The sequence below is a fragment of the Stegodyphus dumicola genome, chromosome 10 (assembly GCF_044657685.1).
Source record: "Stegodyphus dumicola isolate Sdum_Otavi_A_Nest chromosome 10, ASM4465768v1".
Lineage (NCBI taxonomy): Eukaryota > Metazoa > Arthropoda > Arachnida > Araneae > Eresidae > Stegodyphus > Stegodyphus dumicola.
This window is the reverse complement of record NC_140777.1, coordinates 115967188-115984680: the sequence shown is the minus strand read 5'-3', so window position 1 is coordinate 115984680 and position 17493 is coordinate 115967188. Positions and strand designations below refer to the sequence as shown.

Genomic DNA, 17493 nt, shown 5'->3' with positions numbered 1-17493 from the left:
TTCCTTTCCAATAAACATTAGGCTGGGGTATCATTTTCATTTTGTTTGTGCCAGGAGCAGAATCAGCACCATTCGGAAGAATAATGAATATCATATGGTCTGAAGAAAGGAGTAGAAGAGCTGAATCAACTGTAAAAGCTTTACAGCAAAATTAGCAGTGAACTAGTTTGCAATAAATTTTTTCATGCCATTAAAAATAAAGAATTTTTGAAGAAAATTCACACTGGTTATTAAATTTTAACAACTTCTTAAAAATAAGATATATTCAGTTGTGTTATTCAAAATTTCTTTTAACTCACTGTTGTTTTTCGTTAACAACTTCTTTAGAGTTTTCAGTAATAGGTATTTATCTAAGTAGGTTTTATTCTCTATTGTGAGTATTTTCTCAAAACTTTCTTGGCTGTAGCTAAAAATATTGTAGTAAGCCTATACATAAAGTGCTTTAGGTGTCTGTATTAGAAGAACTGCAGTGTGAGTTCAGTATAGTTCTTCAGACTCATAAAGCACTTTATAAATAGGCTTACTGTAATATTTTTGTTGCAACCAAGGCAGTTTTGAGAAAATATTCACAGCAGAGAATAAAACATACTCAGATAAATATGTATGATTGAAAACTCTAAAGAAGTTATTAACAAAAAGCAACAGTGAGTTAAAAGGAATTTTTAATAACTCAACATATATTATTTTTAAGATGTTGTTAATATAATGACTGATATGAACTTTCTTTAAAAATTCTTTATTTTTAATGGCATGAAAAAATTCATTGCAATCTAGTTCACTGCTAATTTTGCAGCTTGTAAAGCTTTTACGGTTGATTCAGCTGTTTTACCCCTTTCTTCAGACAATATGATATTCATTATTGAGAACACTCTTTCAAATGATGCAAATGTTTCTGGCATGCTGGAAATGTATTCTGTTTTTTGAGTAAGATTGGAGAATGAAATAATTTTTTCTTTTAGATAACTGAAAAGTTGTATCCATTTTTTTTCCATAGCTTTTATTTATCACAAAATCGTATTTAACTGACTAGAAATCTTTTGCAATTACTGCATAATCACAACATTAATCCTTGCTTATTATATTATTCATGATGATTTCATTAGTTTTTTCCGCCTAAAGCTTCAATTTCAGACCATTTTAATTCACTGTTGTTTATCCAAACAAAAGATTCTGCTTCACCAAAACTATTTCCCAAAGCTTTATGTAAGAAAGAGTTTAAAAGTTTACCATATAACTGGGACGAAATGACAAACTGGCTTGGATGTGGGGATTGCATCATAAATCCAAAATTGTCCCAGTCAAACAAGATATCTGATAAGCCTATTAATGGGTATCACTTGCTGACTGTTAAAAAATATGCCATCTTCAAGAGGATATTTATATGTAAATTTTGTATTATCTTCAGTTTCCTATTTAAATTGTGACAACTATTCATCATGTTGAAATATAATAATTCTGTTGAATATCAGTTATAAAAGCTATGCTATCTGTCTAATCTCACAGTTGATTGCTGTGTTGGACTAATTCTCTCAAATAATTGGGATAAGTAATTATCCTCTTCAGAAACTTACTTCATATTCAAATGCTAATCAGAATGTAGTATATTGAAGCAAATATATATATTATTTGAGGTAATTTTGTATATTGGTGAAAATTTTTTTAGAGGTTAATTCTACATTGAAATACCTTTTGTACACAAAATTGGAAAAATGGTTTACTGAGAAGTTGAGTTTAAATTTCAATTGAACTTTCAACTAAGATTTTAATGTAAAAGAAACTGGCTATACTTGCTCAAAAGTATTTGCTAAAATACATATTTACTGAACTGGTATTGCACAAGAGAACATTTAGTAGTGCAGGATTATATGCAGTAAGAATATGGTCAATTCTTATTTCCAACTTGAGTTCACTGGAATGGAATTCATATGTTGATGTCCATCACAATCTCATATTCTTATGAAGAAGCTGTTAAAGAGGGTAAACCATTAAAAATCAAGTAAGGCAAGATACCATTGCTGAGAAATAGCATAATTATTCTGCTTTGAAAGCCTTGACATATCTATAATTGCTGTAACATAAGATGTTTCAATTCAGATGTAAATTGTATCAGGTCAATCTTTGAAGATACAATTAAAGATTATTTTGGCATTCATCCATTTCTTCCGATGCACAGTTATGTGTACAATGGTTATAGTAGGGTTTTGGCCGATCTTAAAAATTGGTACCTAACTGATAACTGGATTAAACTTAGTGGGAGATGTTTTAATGTCATAATAATCCATTCATTTAGTATTTTTTGTATTGGGTACATTTAAATTATGTTGGTTTCTTGATCTGGGACTAAGGTTGAGTTTCATCTAGGACTGTTAAGAAACTGAAAGGAAAGAAGATATGCAAGAAGCTGGAAGAAATGAACATTGATTCAACCGTGAGGCTACTAAAGGGAATGAATTTACTAACAAGGATCTAACGTATTGGAAATAAATAGTTTATTATTTTCATTAAAAGGCAAACTAATTATATAATATTCCCTGCAAAGTCCCTATAATAAAAATATTTGATTAGAAATATAGTGTGTTATATACGAATGAAACATAAACATAATACTGTTAATATGAAATTGGGAAAAAGAAGTTTTTGTTTTGTTTTGTGTATGTATGTTATAGTGAGTGAATGAGTAAGTGAGAGAGATTTTTCTCCACTATGAGAGAAGCTTGCTTACTGTACTGCGAATATATCATTTTTAAAAGCTTACTTTATATTGATGCCACTTGCAATACATTCAATCTTGTACGATAGAAGCACTGCCATTTAATCAAATTTCACATAAACTGTGTGATGTAAATTTCAAAAGGATTAGATCCTCCTGTTTTTAATTTATCCACTCAGAACTGCAAAATAGGTTGTTATATACAATTGCACAAAGCTTTGTTTTGTTAAATTGTTTTTACAATGAGATTCATTTGTGTAATACTATATTTTTTTAAATTCAATTTCGTTTTCTATTCTTTCTGAATACTTATTTTGCTCTTTTAAGTATTGATATGAACTGATATTCAGTTTCAAAATCTATCTAAATTCAGATTCAGATATCTAAAATCAGATATTCTAAATAAATAAATACCAACAAAAGGTTATTGTGTACATATAAATGAGGATAGTTAAATTATGCAGAAAATGAAATATTAAATTTGTATTGCAATAGTGGATTAAATGTGGTTTACTAATGAAAATACATTTAGTGAAAGAAACCTATTTCTTCTGGCCAGTTTTTCCCATGACTTTTTTCTCCACTTTCAAACATGACTGACTTTTTCTGGGGGTCAAAAATGAATAGCCAGTTTTTCATGTTTTTCCCATTGTTCACTTTTTTCTGTGTCTCCTACCTTACAAGCACATTTGAATGAAGCATATCTTTTGGTATCACTACGAAAAGTGATCTTCACTTGCTTGTAATTAATTTTGAAATTAATACTCAAGGTTCAAGTACATTAGTTTCTTTGTTGACTTTTTCATAGACAATGTATGGTAGTGTACTTTCTTGCATATTTTTCTAAAAGATATGAGGATACTTTAAATACTGGATTGCAACTCTCATTATAGAAACCTCTTAGAATCAAGTTCTCGAAAATTAATTTTGAGATTTCTTATTCAGACTCATCTTAATTCAGGAAACGTACTTCATGTGGTGTGTTTCCCGAATATTTTATATTAAATTTTCTTTTTAGCAGAAATACATGATCGGTATGTGATCGAAATGCAACCAACTGTGTTTTGAAGTATAGATGAGATGATAAGTTTGTAGAATTAGCCCCAAGGAAGGAAGGTAAATACTTCACCTAAATTTACTTTGAAAATTTCTTTGCAACTTTCAGTGTTAATGGTAAAAAGTATTCATCAAGATCATCTGGTCTTTCTTTTCATTCTTGGAATGTAATTTGATTCATATCATAATGTTTCCACCCTTGTACATCTGAAATAGTGAGGATTCTGATGTAATTGCTTATTTTTTTCCCATAAAGTTCACGTTCACCTCACATGCCCTATTTTCATACAGAAAATTAATTTTAATGAGTTTGAATGAATTTTTAATAAAAATCATTTTAATGAATTTCAATCATATCTTTCTAGTCTTTGTAATGTGTTTATATCAGCCAATGCAAAAACAGAGATTCTTACTTCTGAATTTCTCATAATTTACTTTCAGTTAAAAACTGAGTGCTGATTTAGCATAGGTTACCTTAGCTTTGACATGGAGCACATTGTTTGTGGTGAAGTTTTGGACTCGTAACAGATAAATTGTTATATTGCAATTTTATTTACATTGCTATTTGTTATACTTGTAATAAACCTCAATTTCTTCGGTATTTCACAGCCAGGTTTCAAAGCTTTTAATTTTCTTTTTCTTTCTTTCTTTCTTTTTTTTTCTTTTTTTTTTTTTTTTAATGCTTTCAAAAGTATCTGTGTTCATGTACAAAATCTTTCTAGAATTAAGTTATCTAAAATACTTTGAATAAATTTTGCATCCAAAAATAAATTAGTTATATCACTGCCTTGTATTCATATAGTGAAATAAATCCATAGGCAATAATATGACATAGTTGAGAGAAAGATATTAGTTATAGATTAATTTTCTTTTTTGCATATTGAAAGAAATTTGTGTTTTGATACTAGATTATTTTCTTTGGGGCAGAAATGTACTATTTTGAAAGTATCAATTGTTTCTTCATGTGCTAATTCTGATAAAGTTTTTGGTAATTCTAAGAAAATTCTCGAAACTCTTATGAAATTAAGAAGCTCTTGTGCACATAATTCTTTATTTGAAGCTTTTCTTTTTTCATATCTAAACAAGTTTCAAAACATTATCATAAATATTTATGTAATATGTTTCTTGGATCAAAATTGTTAAATGTCCTAAGCCATATGTTTGAAGTTCAGATAACGGATTCAAATGTTTTGCCTAAGAAAATTGAATTGCTTTGATGATAGTTTTTGAAAGAATTGCTTTTGCTAAGTTAGAAATGTCAGCATAAATTATTAGAATCATTGTGGATTCATAATGTAAGCTAATTAACTTTAAATTTTGCAGCACACATATGCTTCACCATCTGAAATTTCAGTTGTAAACCATAACAAGAGAAAGATTTAAACGATAATGAAAGTGTTTAATGTTTCCTTACTGCCATTATTTTGGATTTGAATTTCTATATTTGAACAACATTTAACAGTGGAAGTACATTTACACATACTTTATAGTATTTGAATACAAATAAATTGGTAACATATTCTGAAAGGACAGCATTCTACATACAAAGTGACAAGATATAATTGTGTATGTTACCATAAGTTTGAGATAAAGAGGAGGGATTTAAAGAAGATTCAAGCATTGTTGAGAGATGCAAGGCTCCAACAGCTGTTTAAAATCCAAGCATTCTTAAAATTAAAACCTATGAGGTTGAATTTTATTAACTTTGAAAATTCCTTCCTACCACTAATTTAATCTTTGAATAAGCAGCATGTAGGAAGTTTTCATTGTAGTGATTACTCAGTTGTTCAGAAATATAATTATTTTATTACTGTATTTAAATACATTCCAGTCAAATTTATGCTTGTGTTATGATTCATGCAATAATTTCCAGTTGATGGGAAAGAAGCTTCTGGCTCACATCTGATGGTTACAATTGTAATATTTCTAAGGAAAGACCACATTTCAAAGCTTGTGCATTTGTATGAATGATGTTTTGGTATTGCTTAGAATGAGAGCAAGTGGGAATTCAAAGTTAATTAATTATTACAACTTTATATTATATGCACAAGGTGCATTATTTAAGTGGCATGTAAGAGGGGAAAAAAAATATTCTTCTTTAAAATATGTTTGCATTGCAAATTTGATTTGTATGTTTCTTTTCTTTCCCAGATGACAGATTTTTTTTTTTTTTTTTTTTTTCCCCCAGTGAGAGAATAATTTATATATCTTATTGAAAATCTTGTGTCTTCTGTATTTTTATATTTTAGTGCTAAACCAAGTTAATTTATTATTTATTAAATAGCAAAATTAATGTTTCTCCCTTACATCTGTTTAAATGTTTTCATTAATTTGTGAGATGATTTATATTTTATTATGGTTACTTAGATTTTTTTTTTCTTCCTCAGTTTTATCAATGATTATGCTTTCCATCTATTAAGATTTAAAGATGTTACAGAAACTTGGAAAGCATCTAAAAGATTTGAAATAAAACAACTGCAAGATTATTGTGAAATGAAATGTGTGGAACAGGACATCAGCCCATCTAATGTTACAGAGATCTGGGAGGCTGCTAAAGTAATGAATTTGTATGGAGTGCAAAATAGTTGTAACTCTGTAATGAGATCGCAGACTGAGGAGATTTTAAATCTTGACAGTCTTTTAAATATTAGTGCTTTGACCATGTTTCATTTATTAGAGCAAACAGAACTATCTTTGCAGAGTGAAGCTGTCTTGCTGAAGTCCGTCATCCTATGGCTGCAAAAACAAGAAAATAATAAATATCGTAATGAAGCTTTAAATAAGATAGCAATTGTATCACTTACTGAAGAAGAGTTTAAAGATATAATTAAGGAATTTCCAGATTTTTTTAACACCTCAGAGATCTTAACATTAAAAGAATTCAAAAAATCTTCTAGCAACAACACATTGCCATTATGGTGCAATGGCTCACTTACGTCACAAAGTGTTTGCAGAAACTTCACAATACCATCATCACTTAAAGGACTTTCTACATGTGAATTTAAAGTTCCACAAATGGAAAATCATTTATTTTATGGAAAATATAAATGTAAATATAATTTAGAATTGCATCAGTGGGAAAACAAGGTATCATATTTTATAGCTGTAAAATTATCATTTGGCACAGCAACTCAAGAAAAATTTACGGTCAGGCTCTATGCTAGTTTATCTGAATCGAAATGGGATGAGAAAAAAAAATGCAACTTTAGTTTGATAAATAAATGTTCTAGTTATTACCTTATACTTTCAAATCCAATTGCATTTAAAATGTCTGAACGTTTATGTTTATATATAGAATTTCAAACACATTCTAATGCTCAAAAAACCTTTGGACGAGGTTTATGCAATAGAATTTGTAACATTTCCAATAACTATTGTCTCTCAGCAAACCAAACAGATTTTGTGTTTGTTAAAAATGCTAATGAAGTTGAAGAACCTGTGATTTCTACTCTGTATTTTAGTCCTCAGTTTTGTGTAGCTCGCTTTTTGCATCGCTTAAAATAAAATCATTTTATGTCTACTCCATTTCTCTTTCCTGTATTTTTTCAAATACTGGATTCAACACTCCCAGGAAAATCTGCTTTCATAAGAGGGAGTCGCAGGTGGGTGATGGAGTAATCAGTATTTATACTAAAAATAGATCAATAAGTTTAAAATCTATAAGGGTAATTTTGTTTCAAAGATACTATAACCAGTTTCTATGCCACTCATTGTGGTTACACAAACATCACTTAATGAAACTGCTAAACTGTGAATAATCACAGTGGTTCAATTACCGCTTAGTACAAGATGGTGCTACTAGATAGAGAGTATCAAGCCAAATGATAAAAGTGAATCCAGCAGTGATAATTATTGGCTGGGAACAAGATTTGGTGTACTGCACACCCTAAGAAAACATTAAATTATGTATGGAATTTAATACCATGAAAGTCCTTAATGTGCCTTATAGTGCAGTAAATGCTTACCAGCACAGTGATCAATCACATGAACACCCAGAGCATGTAACCACATCTGCAGCAAGGACTTAATCACTTCATGCAGCATGGAGTACATATTCAACAGTATAATTTTTTCAGTCATAATTAAATCTTTGAAAGATGTTCATATTTATAATTGATAAATGTTTTCTAATAATAAATTTATATTTACCATTGTTAGTTGATGAATACTTTTAAAGGTTTAAAAAAATTAAATTTAATGTTTTTTTTTAATATTTTTTTCCCTTAGAGTTTTTTTTTTTTTTTTTTTTTTTTTTTTTAAATTACCGAACTTGCAAAGTTTTAGTATTTATGTTGTAATGTAGGAGATTTTTTGGAAGGGTTTAAATAAAAATATTCTCTATTCAATTTAAAACTAGTTAAAATTATCCTTTAGTCAGTTTCATTCCTTTATACCAATAGGTATAGTAGATTATTCTCCTCTTATGTCTTCTCCTTTTATTATGCCATATTCATTCTTAAATTTATGAACTCCATTATGTTGGAAATTATGCATTACAATCCAATGAGTTATTAATGATTAAAGTGTTATGAAAGACACCAATAAATTTTGAACTAAACAAGCTGACTATTTGAGAATTTTGTTCAGTAGTTTGTTCATAAATGTGTGTACTTAGTATGGATAAAGGTATCTTCTCTTGCTAAATTCATATTTAAAATTATATTTGTTATCTGCATATTTTTACATTACTTAAAATTAAATTTTATCTTTTAAGGATGAAGTTTGTCATTTGGTCAGTCCCTTTGAATATGCAAGTTACAATACATGCATAGTAAGTCACACACTAAAATGATACTGGGATGACATGGGGCACCTCACTTGATCTTTTGGGAGACTTCTCCATGTAAGAATGAGTGTTTACTACTTTTTATAAATTAATTAATGATTTGTGTGCTCCTTGGAATTTGGAGTGCCTCTGAATGGCACCTTTTGCAACCTCATGGATTTGCCTTTGACCAAGATGATATGGAATATCATATATATATAAGATGATAAACAGAAATGGAATATAAAGTTTTTAGTTTAGCAACTTTAAAGAAGGGAAAAAATTTGCAGTATGTGACAGCAACTAGTGTTTTTGTATAATAAATGATGCCTTTACCTAAACTAATTCTAAGAACAAAGTTATATGCATATATAAAATTTTCTCTGAAAATAGCAGTTTATGCTCCTAGCAACTGATTTATACAACTATTTTATTCTTGTATGTTATTTTGATTTTGAAAAATCACTCCTGTAAAATACTCAACATATAAATGCTATTCTGCCTATACATAAGTGTTTCATATATACACTGGAAACACATACGTAATTGATATTTTTTGTACAAGTAGATAAATTTGCCATAATATAACAATGGGATTAAAATAAAACATAAACATGGTGCTAAAAGTTCTGCTGCACTTCCATGAAAAATGTAATGTGGGCATCTAATCACATTTAAAAAATTAATTTATTAAAATTAATATATAAAATTGTTAATGAATATTAATTGTTTTTAACATTAATAATCAATATATCAATTCAAAGATAATTTTATAGAGGTTTCAAAATATTTTTTAAAATTTAAAATAGCATTATTATTTATACTTGTATTATGCTTGAGAAAATGGAAAAAAACTGTACAGTAATATATCTTTTATAATTCTTCTAATTATTTTTAAATTTGAAAGAAAGTGATGAGGTAACAATACAAAATATTAAGCATGTAGAATTATTCAGTGAATTTTAAATGCATTTCAAGTTATATATATCATTACTATTTAATAGGAAAACCTTTATTTTTATCTATTAATTCACATCATTTTGACATACTAATCACAAGTTTGGCTGGGTTATTTTTTTTTTTTTTTCGAATTAAATGATACCAACATAAAATACAACTTCAATGAATTCTACTATATTCTTCAATTCTTTTCCAGATATTTTCTGTAAAAAATTTAGTGCAATTTTTTAAATAATTTGGAAGAAAACTGACTGTTTATTAGTTATGCTCGATGGCTCTGTGTATTTCATCCTAAAAGGTATAAACATTGTTTTGAAACTGAAAAAAAGCATTTTTCTTTGAAGCACATTCATATATATTTTTATTGTGTCGCATTCATTTTTCCTTCTGTAATGTGAGGTCGAACCATTCTATATGCTGAGATACAAGTTAATATTTTAAATGCAATCTGATGATTTACTATTGATGTAGTGTAATAAGATTTAAATCTTTCATACAAATGTAGCTTTTTTATTGGGCTTCTAAGAAAGTGTTGTTTCATCCATCCAGATAGCATTATGCTATTGGTTCACATTTCATTCTACATGATGAAATGCTTTTTGTAATCGCTTTGTATGGGCATTGTTTGTTCTTTTAGAGCAACAAAAGTCCTTAGCAACGATTGCCTGAAAATAAAAGCTACGATTGCCTGAAAATAAAAGCTGGCATGAATTCATCCAGCTTTATTTTCAGGCAATCGTTGCTAAGGACTTTTGTTGTGAATATGTGAATCTAACTCTAGAAGGTGCATAATTTGACTTGCAATTCATTATTGACAGTGGGATAAAGAAACAGCTAACACAGTTTTAAATCCAGCACATATTTCTTTCTCCATATCAAGTGGTTTTCCAATTCTGGACATAAACTTTACTGCGCGTTCCATGTGTAATACTCCTACCTGTAACTCTAGTGCTGCCGCATGCATTATCTTTGTTGCAGTCTTACCTCCTTTCATGTTGCCATGGAATGATCTACCATTTTGTGATAGGAGACATGATATCTGTTGTTGATAGAATATATCAATTTTCACAGATATATTAGATTTGACAGCCTTTAGCAGACATAGGCACTATTTTACATGCTTTTTCTGAGATTTGCTTTCATTGTAAGTTGCCATTGTTTCTTGTTCACATATTTGATCACCCTTGAATGTTTCGATGAAATTTGTTGGGAGGGCCAGTATCATTTCCTTTTCACTTGATTCTTATGTAAGGTACTTAAATAAGAATGCATTATTAATAATATCATTCTAATGTAATACATAAGAATGCCATACTTTAGCCAATTATCATGTTAAAATTTGTGAACTGAAACTTAAATTACCCTATGGGAATGAAGTCAAATCGAAATTCTGTTATTCTTAACTAAACTTACTATTCTTAACTAATCCTTCAAAGTTCAATTCTTAATAAAAGATGGCCAAAAGAAACCTAATTTGGAAAATTTTTGTAATTCTGATAATAAATTTACCCTTGTTAATGAACAGGAAAACTGCCTTTTGCTGCAGAGTCCATTTCGGTCTATTTTGTCACTAAGGTTTCCATTGCATATTTTGCTGGAGCTTTTGTCAAGTCACTTCCAATCTTAAAATTTTGAAGAAATAGCTCAGCATACGTTTTTCAAAAATTGTGCTTCACATTGCTCGACAATGAACATATTTGGTTTTATCATTAGCACCATTTTGTGTTGCATTCAACTGCTTATTAAATAACATCTGTTCCATTTTCTGATTTCTTTGCTATTTGAAATATATTTTCACGAAATTCAAAATTGCTTTTCCAGGCCAGTTTTATTTTAGTCTTTCTAAATCCTTCAGCACTAAAATCTATGTACGCTTCGTCCACTTCTCTGGCTTGCAAGCTGCTCTTCTTTTCTTTTAATATACACTGTTTGACACTGAAAATGGAACACCAAGAAGAAGTGGTCAGAAAATGATGAAATTTGGAAAAAAGACAGAAACAGCAATAAGTGATCTTTATTTCAAAATGATAGTCAGAGCGAGAAGGGTGTCGTAGGATGTAGGACCACCGTGGACAGCGATGCACGAAGAAACACGTCTAGGCATAAGAGTGCGGATGGTGTCCTGAGGGATGACTCTCCATTCCCTTTCAACCATTTGCCACAGTTCGTCTTCTGAACGAGGCAGGGGCAGAGTCTGCAAACGGCGTCTATTGACATCCCACACATGTTCGATTGGTGACAGGTCAGGAGAGTATGGTGGCCAGGGAAGCATCTGTATACCTTGCAGAGCATGTTGGCAGATACGAGCACTGTGTGGTTGGGTGTTATCCTTCTGAAAAATTGCATTAGGCAGCCCCTGAAGGTAGGGGATTGCCACCGGTCGCAGTCCATTATCCAAGTATCGTTGGGCCGTCATAGTGCCTTGAATAGGAACTAGAGGTGACCTAGAATCGTAGGCAATAGCGCCCCAAACCATTATGCCACGTTGTCGCGTGGTGAGGCGTTCCACAGTTATTGCCGGATTAGATCTGTCTCCATGTCTACGGTATATACGTATGCGGCGACTGTCACTGGATAAACAGAAGAGTTACTCATCTGAGAACACGACGTTTCGCCATTCTGTCATCCACATCGCTCCAATCTGGCAGCATTCTAAACGTTGCCGTCTATGCTGTGGGGTCAATGGCAGTCTTCTTAACGGACGCCGTGAGTGCAGGCCACGTTCAACCAATCGACAGGAAATGGTTCTGGTTGACACGGGAACATCCAGACTATCTTGCACTTGCTGCAGAATCGCGGTACAAGTGACTTGCAGGACCACCACACCTTGTCGGCGGATTCGTCGATCCACGCGTGCTGACGTCGCTCTGGCTGCACCTGCATCACTCTTTCTTCCCACATTTCCTTGTTCCAGCCATGTTCGCCATAGCCGATGCACCGTGCTCGCATCCATGTGGGTATCAGCTGCTATTTGACGTAAAGTGCAACCCGTCCTTCTCAGTCTAATCACCATACCTCTCGTAAAATAGTCTATCTGCTGGAAGTTCCTTCGTTGACGGCGGCCTGGCATTCTCTCCTATTACACGCATCCTCCGGGACAAAAACCAACTTTCTTCGATAGTTCGTCTGGCAGAAATAATGACACGAATACTGCCCATTCTGCACGTTTCTTCCCTTATATCTCACTTCACGTGCGTCGGAGAGCTGCGCATTTCACATCATTTGCATAACTCGGTGACGTGCGTCTACTCTAAAATTTGCATAAATTTCTGACCTCTCCTTCTTGGTGTTGCATTTTCAATGTTGAGCAGCGTATTACAAAAATATAAAAAGTATCAATGTAACTAATCAAGAACCAGTATAGGTTTTAAGCAAGTCTAGCTGTGTATGTGGGAAGAATAAAAAGGTGTTAAACCAGCTATAATTAGAGATTAGCTGCAGCTAATCTCTTTTGGAATGGGCTTTTCGCATCCTTGTCAAAAAATGATTTCATTACAATACACACATTTAGACAAACGGCAGTGTCTCAACGAAATTCGGAACAGATGGGAAAGAAAACAGTGGGACACCGGCCATGTGTATGTTACACGAACATTTCAAGTTAGTTTCAACTCCCGCATTACTAAAAAATTATTAGACCTACAGACTTGCAATTTTTTATGTCTAATAGTGCTCCCTTGAACAGCTAGAATCCCAAATTTCATTAATCTACCTCTTATAGTTATAGAATTACTAAGTGAATTTGAAAAGTGTTATTATTATCATCACTGACTGACTGATCAAAAACCATACCACTTCTAAATGATTTAGATACTTGAGATTTGGCAATAATATAGATCATTAGGGATATACAAAGGAATAAAACTAAAACTTTCAAAAATTAACATTATTATGGAGGTTAAACAAAATAACACTCATAGCGAGCATTTGATAACGTCACCAATAAATGCCGTTGCACCGATCGCGATTTCCAAACCACTCGGGTGCTAGTCAACTTTGCCGAAAGTGAAGAATTCGAAGAGACCCATGTTTTTTGTATTGGATCTTCAACAGCACGCGGTGTTCTAAAGTGAAACCCGGAATGTTTTTATAGATAGAGATGAGTTCATTATTCAGAAAAAGTGAAGTCTCATCGGCTGGAAAATCTCTCAGAGAATATCTGACTCAGAATTAAAAAAAACCTTTTTGTTCATTTTAATGATGTCCTTATTGATATCATTAAAATTAATTCTTTCCTTTTTGTATTTTCAAATCAGATTATATGCTTCTAAGAATGGATTCTCAGTCATATAATCTTCGAAATGTCGACTCAAAATGTAAAAGGAAAGAGTTCATTTTAATGATGTCTTTAAAAGGCAACATTGAAATGAACAGAAAGGGAGTTTTTTTTTTTTTAATTTTATTTATTTATTTATTTATTTATTTTTGTATTCTGAGAGAGTTTTTCCGAGGTCTGAAAATATTTTCCCAGCCGATGACACGTCACCACTTTTTAAAGAATGAGGACATCTCTATCTATATAAACCTTAAAAGTTTCACTTCAGATCACTATGCATTGTTAAAGATCCAATACAACATGACCCTCCAACCTGGATAAGAGCTTTCCCATAATGGAAAAGCCGTCACTAAAAGTATGGAATCTTTTACATTTCAATTGTTTCCTTTTGAAATCTTTGCTTTAAAGAATACGTTTTTCGACATTCAGATCTTTGGTTGACCTTCCAACTAGAAAATTGTTAATAGCTTTGAACTGTAATGTATCAGTAGTAATATACTCTTTTGTACATTTCAACTGTTTTCTTTTCATTTCAAAGAATTCTTTTTGGCATTCAGATCTTTGATCTATTCCAATACCAGAAAATTGTTAATCGGTTGGACTGTAATGTAATGTTTTACATTTCAGTTCTTTTCACTTCAAAGAATTCTTTTCGAAACCTTTGATGTTTATTGTAAAATTTTTGGTTAATTACTATGTGTTAATAGTTGGACTATAATATATCAGAATTAATGTAATCGTTTCCCTTTCAGTTTTTCCTTTTCACTTCAAAGAATTCTTTTTGAAACAGTTGATGTTATATTGTAATATATAATATAATATATAAGTATTAAAAAAAAATTGTGTGTGTGTGTGTTCTCTTTTTGTTCCTTAAAGATAATGTCCTTTTTTTAATTCGAATTTGTATAGGAATATTCTTAAACCATATGATACCGTTTTCAGTATATTCTTATACCATTCAGATTTTTTTAGGTGTTACGTAAAATGCCACAAGAAATATTTTTATTACAACTTGCATATAAATATACTAAAAAGCGTATTAAACCTCCGTTTTCAGTAAAGTTCTAAACAAATTCGAATTAAAAAAAAAAAAAAATTGTGACGTCATAAAAATGCTTGCAATTCAATTTTTATAGAAATATTCTGAAAACCGTATCAAACCTCCGTTTTCAGTATATTTCTATACAAATACGAATTTAAAAAAATCTTTTTTGACGTCATAAAATTTTTTTTAGTTAGAATTTGTATAAAAATCTACTGAAAACCGCATCCAACCTCCGTTTTCAGTATATATACAATTCATATTTTGTGCAGTGTTAATTAAAACTAACTTAAAAACTCCGTTTTCAGTATATTTCTATACAATTCAGATTTTTTTTTTCTCTTTTTGTCCCTTTAAAATGATGTACAGAAAATTTTTTTTACAAACCAAAAAATTTTAACTCTATTGAAATATACCGAAGTCTAGACTAGAAGAGAAACACGCTAATCTGACAATCAAAATCGTAAAAACAACCTTGTATTTAGCGTAAGTATATTGAAACACTCAATCGATTTCGAGGGCAGCTAAAGGTCCCTCCTGATCAGGAGAAAGAAATACCTAGAAAGAAGAAAAATAAAGGGGAAGGAGTCTCAGAAACACGTGGTCCTTATCAGCACTGCACGTGGTTATAACCGGATTTTTAATCAGAGTTACACTGGCCGCCTACTTTTACTGAGCCAGGCTATCTGATCAAACATGTAACACAAAGGACAAAGAATTAGCGAAGTTAAAAATAGGGAGCGATAAATATGCCTTATTATTATTTATTTTCTCTATTTTGAACTGAAATTTCATCATTGAATCTTGTAATATAGTTTAGTTCTGCATAGTTTTTTTTTTCTCTCATTGTAATTGTAAACTAGTTAATGTAAATGTAATTGTAAACATTACATAATTGTAAACTAGTTCTGTAAATTGAACTTTTATTTAAAATTTAAAAAAAAAAAAAGTAATTATTTTCCATGGTTGAGGTAATGCTTATTCTCTCTTAATAAATACTGCATTTCTCATATTTTAAATTACAAGTCTAATTTTTAAGGTTATGCAGTTGTGTCTAATGTAATTAGACAGGTGCTTATTTTTTTTAACTAAAATGTGGCTTTGAACCCTGTGCTAAATGTAATATATGAGATAGCTTTCTTAAAATAATTAGTACCTATTATGCAGAGTAGCTTGTAGAGTTCCTCATAGTCGATAGGCATAGGCATGCTTATCACTTCTATGCCCGGAAAGCGCGTCAGCAGCGATATTCTCCGATCCTTTTATATGGTTAATTTCGGTAGGGAGTTTGAACTGCCTAACCTGACCAGGTGAACACTTATCGAAATGTTATCCAAACGCTTATAATAGGTGATTAAAGAAAAATTCCGGACTTCCAACATATGTTTAAAATGTTTATATCAACATAAGCTGCCAATAGCTCACGATCATAAGCGCTATAATTCCTTTCTGCTTGTGAAACTTTCGTGAGAAAAATGCGAGAGGCTGTAAATCTCCATCAACTGACTGTGTGATAGCGTTCCACCGATCGCGAAGTCTGAAGCGTCGACCTGTAAAACCAACTGGGTATCTTTCTTCGGATCCTGGATAAGCCATATTTACGACCGAGGAAAAATCAGTGAAATACTAAAACAATAATTTCAATAAATAGCGAATCAAATACTAAAGCAATAAATATATGCATAAATTTACAAATTTATATACAAATTTGACCATGGTGTTAATATAATATTTACATTATATACACTATATAGACTACGCAGTGTGGCCACAGTAAGGGTTAGCCTATCGTAATAAAAGGCTTTTAGGTTAGAATTTGATGACTATGGGATCAGAAGTACGACGTCGCTCAGCCTGTTTAGGACTGTGTAAAGACCATTCCAAGGTGATTGTAGTTCAGGTGACAGTCCTTTCCGTCGAATCAGATTCCACGACCACACGTTGTCTCCTTCTTTGAATCGATGTCCTGTAGCTTTTGTGTTTATCGGGTCTTCATCTTTTTCGCCGCCAAATTGACTCGCTGGCGTGAAAAATTGTGCGTAACAACAAACCGGGTCTGGAAATCTTGGATGTGCTCCTCAGGCGATGAAGGCGCATCCGGAGCCTCACCAGACAAGAGATCACAGGGCAGACGAAGGTGACAAAAGAATAGCATCTGCGGCGAAGAATAGCCGGTAGTCTCGTGGACAGCACTGTGATAGGCCAAATAGTAACTTAAGAACACTACTAACTTCTTGTCTCAGTCCTTTTGGTTTTTGGAAACCAGCTGTAATTAATAACTTACTTAATCTTCTATTATCGATAGTTTTTGTGTTCTATTGGCCTAAGCAAAGACACTTTCCTTTAACTAAATCTATTTAATGAAGAGAAAACTATGTACAAATACTATATACAGATTACAGGATATCTAGTTACTACCACTCTAAACCACTCTCATCACTCTCTCTCTGATGAAACCCTTCTACACATACGGGCGGCGCAGCGGCCTCTGTCTCTTTTTCTACACTCCCCACCTGTACTCTTTAATAAGAGTACACCAACTTACTTACATAACAATATTAACATTAATTAACAATGAATTAATACTAAATAGTACTACATATATAAATGAATAATATAAAAGAATAATCTATACTAGTGTATACCAAAACCACAAATGAACATAATAATTAATAATATAATAA

The 17493-nt window shown here is 31.4% G+C and overlaps 1 protein-coding gene across 11 annotated transcripts in view; it reads left to right on the top strand.

Annotated features, from left to right (window-relative positions):
• Positions 1-17493, top strand: part of LOC118186626 (uncharacterized) — a 195615-nt gene that overhangs the window by 140902 nt on the left and 37220 nt on the right. For 3 of the 11 annotated variants that reach the window (XR_015043513.1, XR_015043512.1, XR_015043511.1), the window contains exon 11: positions 8481-8609. The exons of 6 other annotated variants lie outside the window; for them this stretch is intronic. Coding sequence is in view for 2 of the 5 variants with exons in the window: in XM_085825409.1 (XP_085681535.1) it covers positions 6154-7270 (1117 nt within the window). In the remaining 3 variants the exon portion in view is untranslated. Of the gene's footprint in view, positions 1-2361; positions 2511-6153; positions 7292-8480; positions 8610-17493 lie in introns of those variants that run through there. 2 more of the 11 variants (XM_085825409.1, XM_085825411.1) reach the window with 2 other exon arrangements.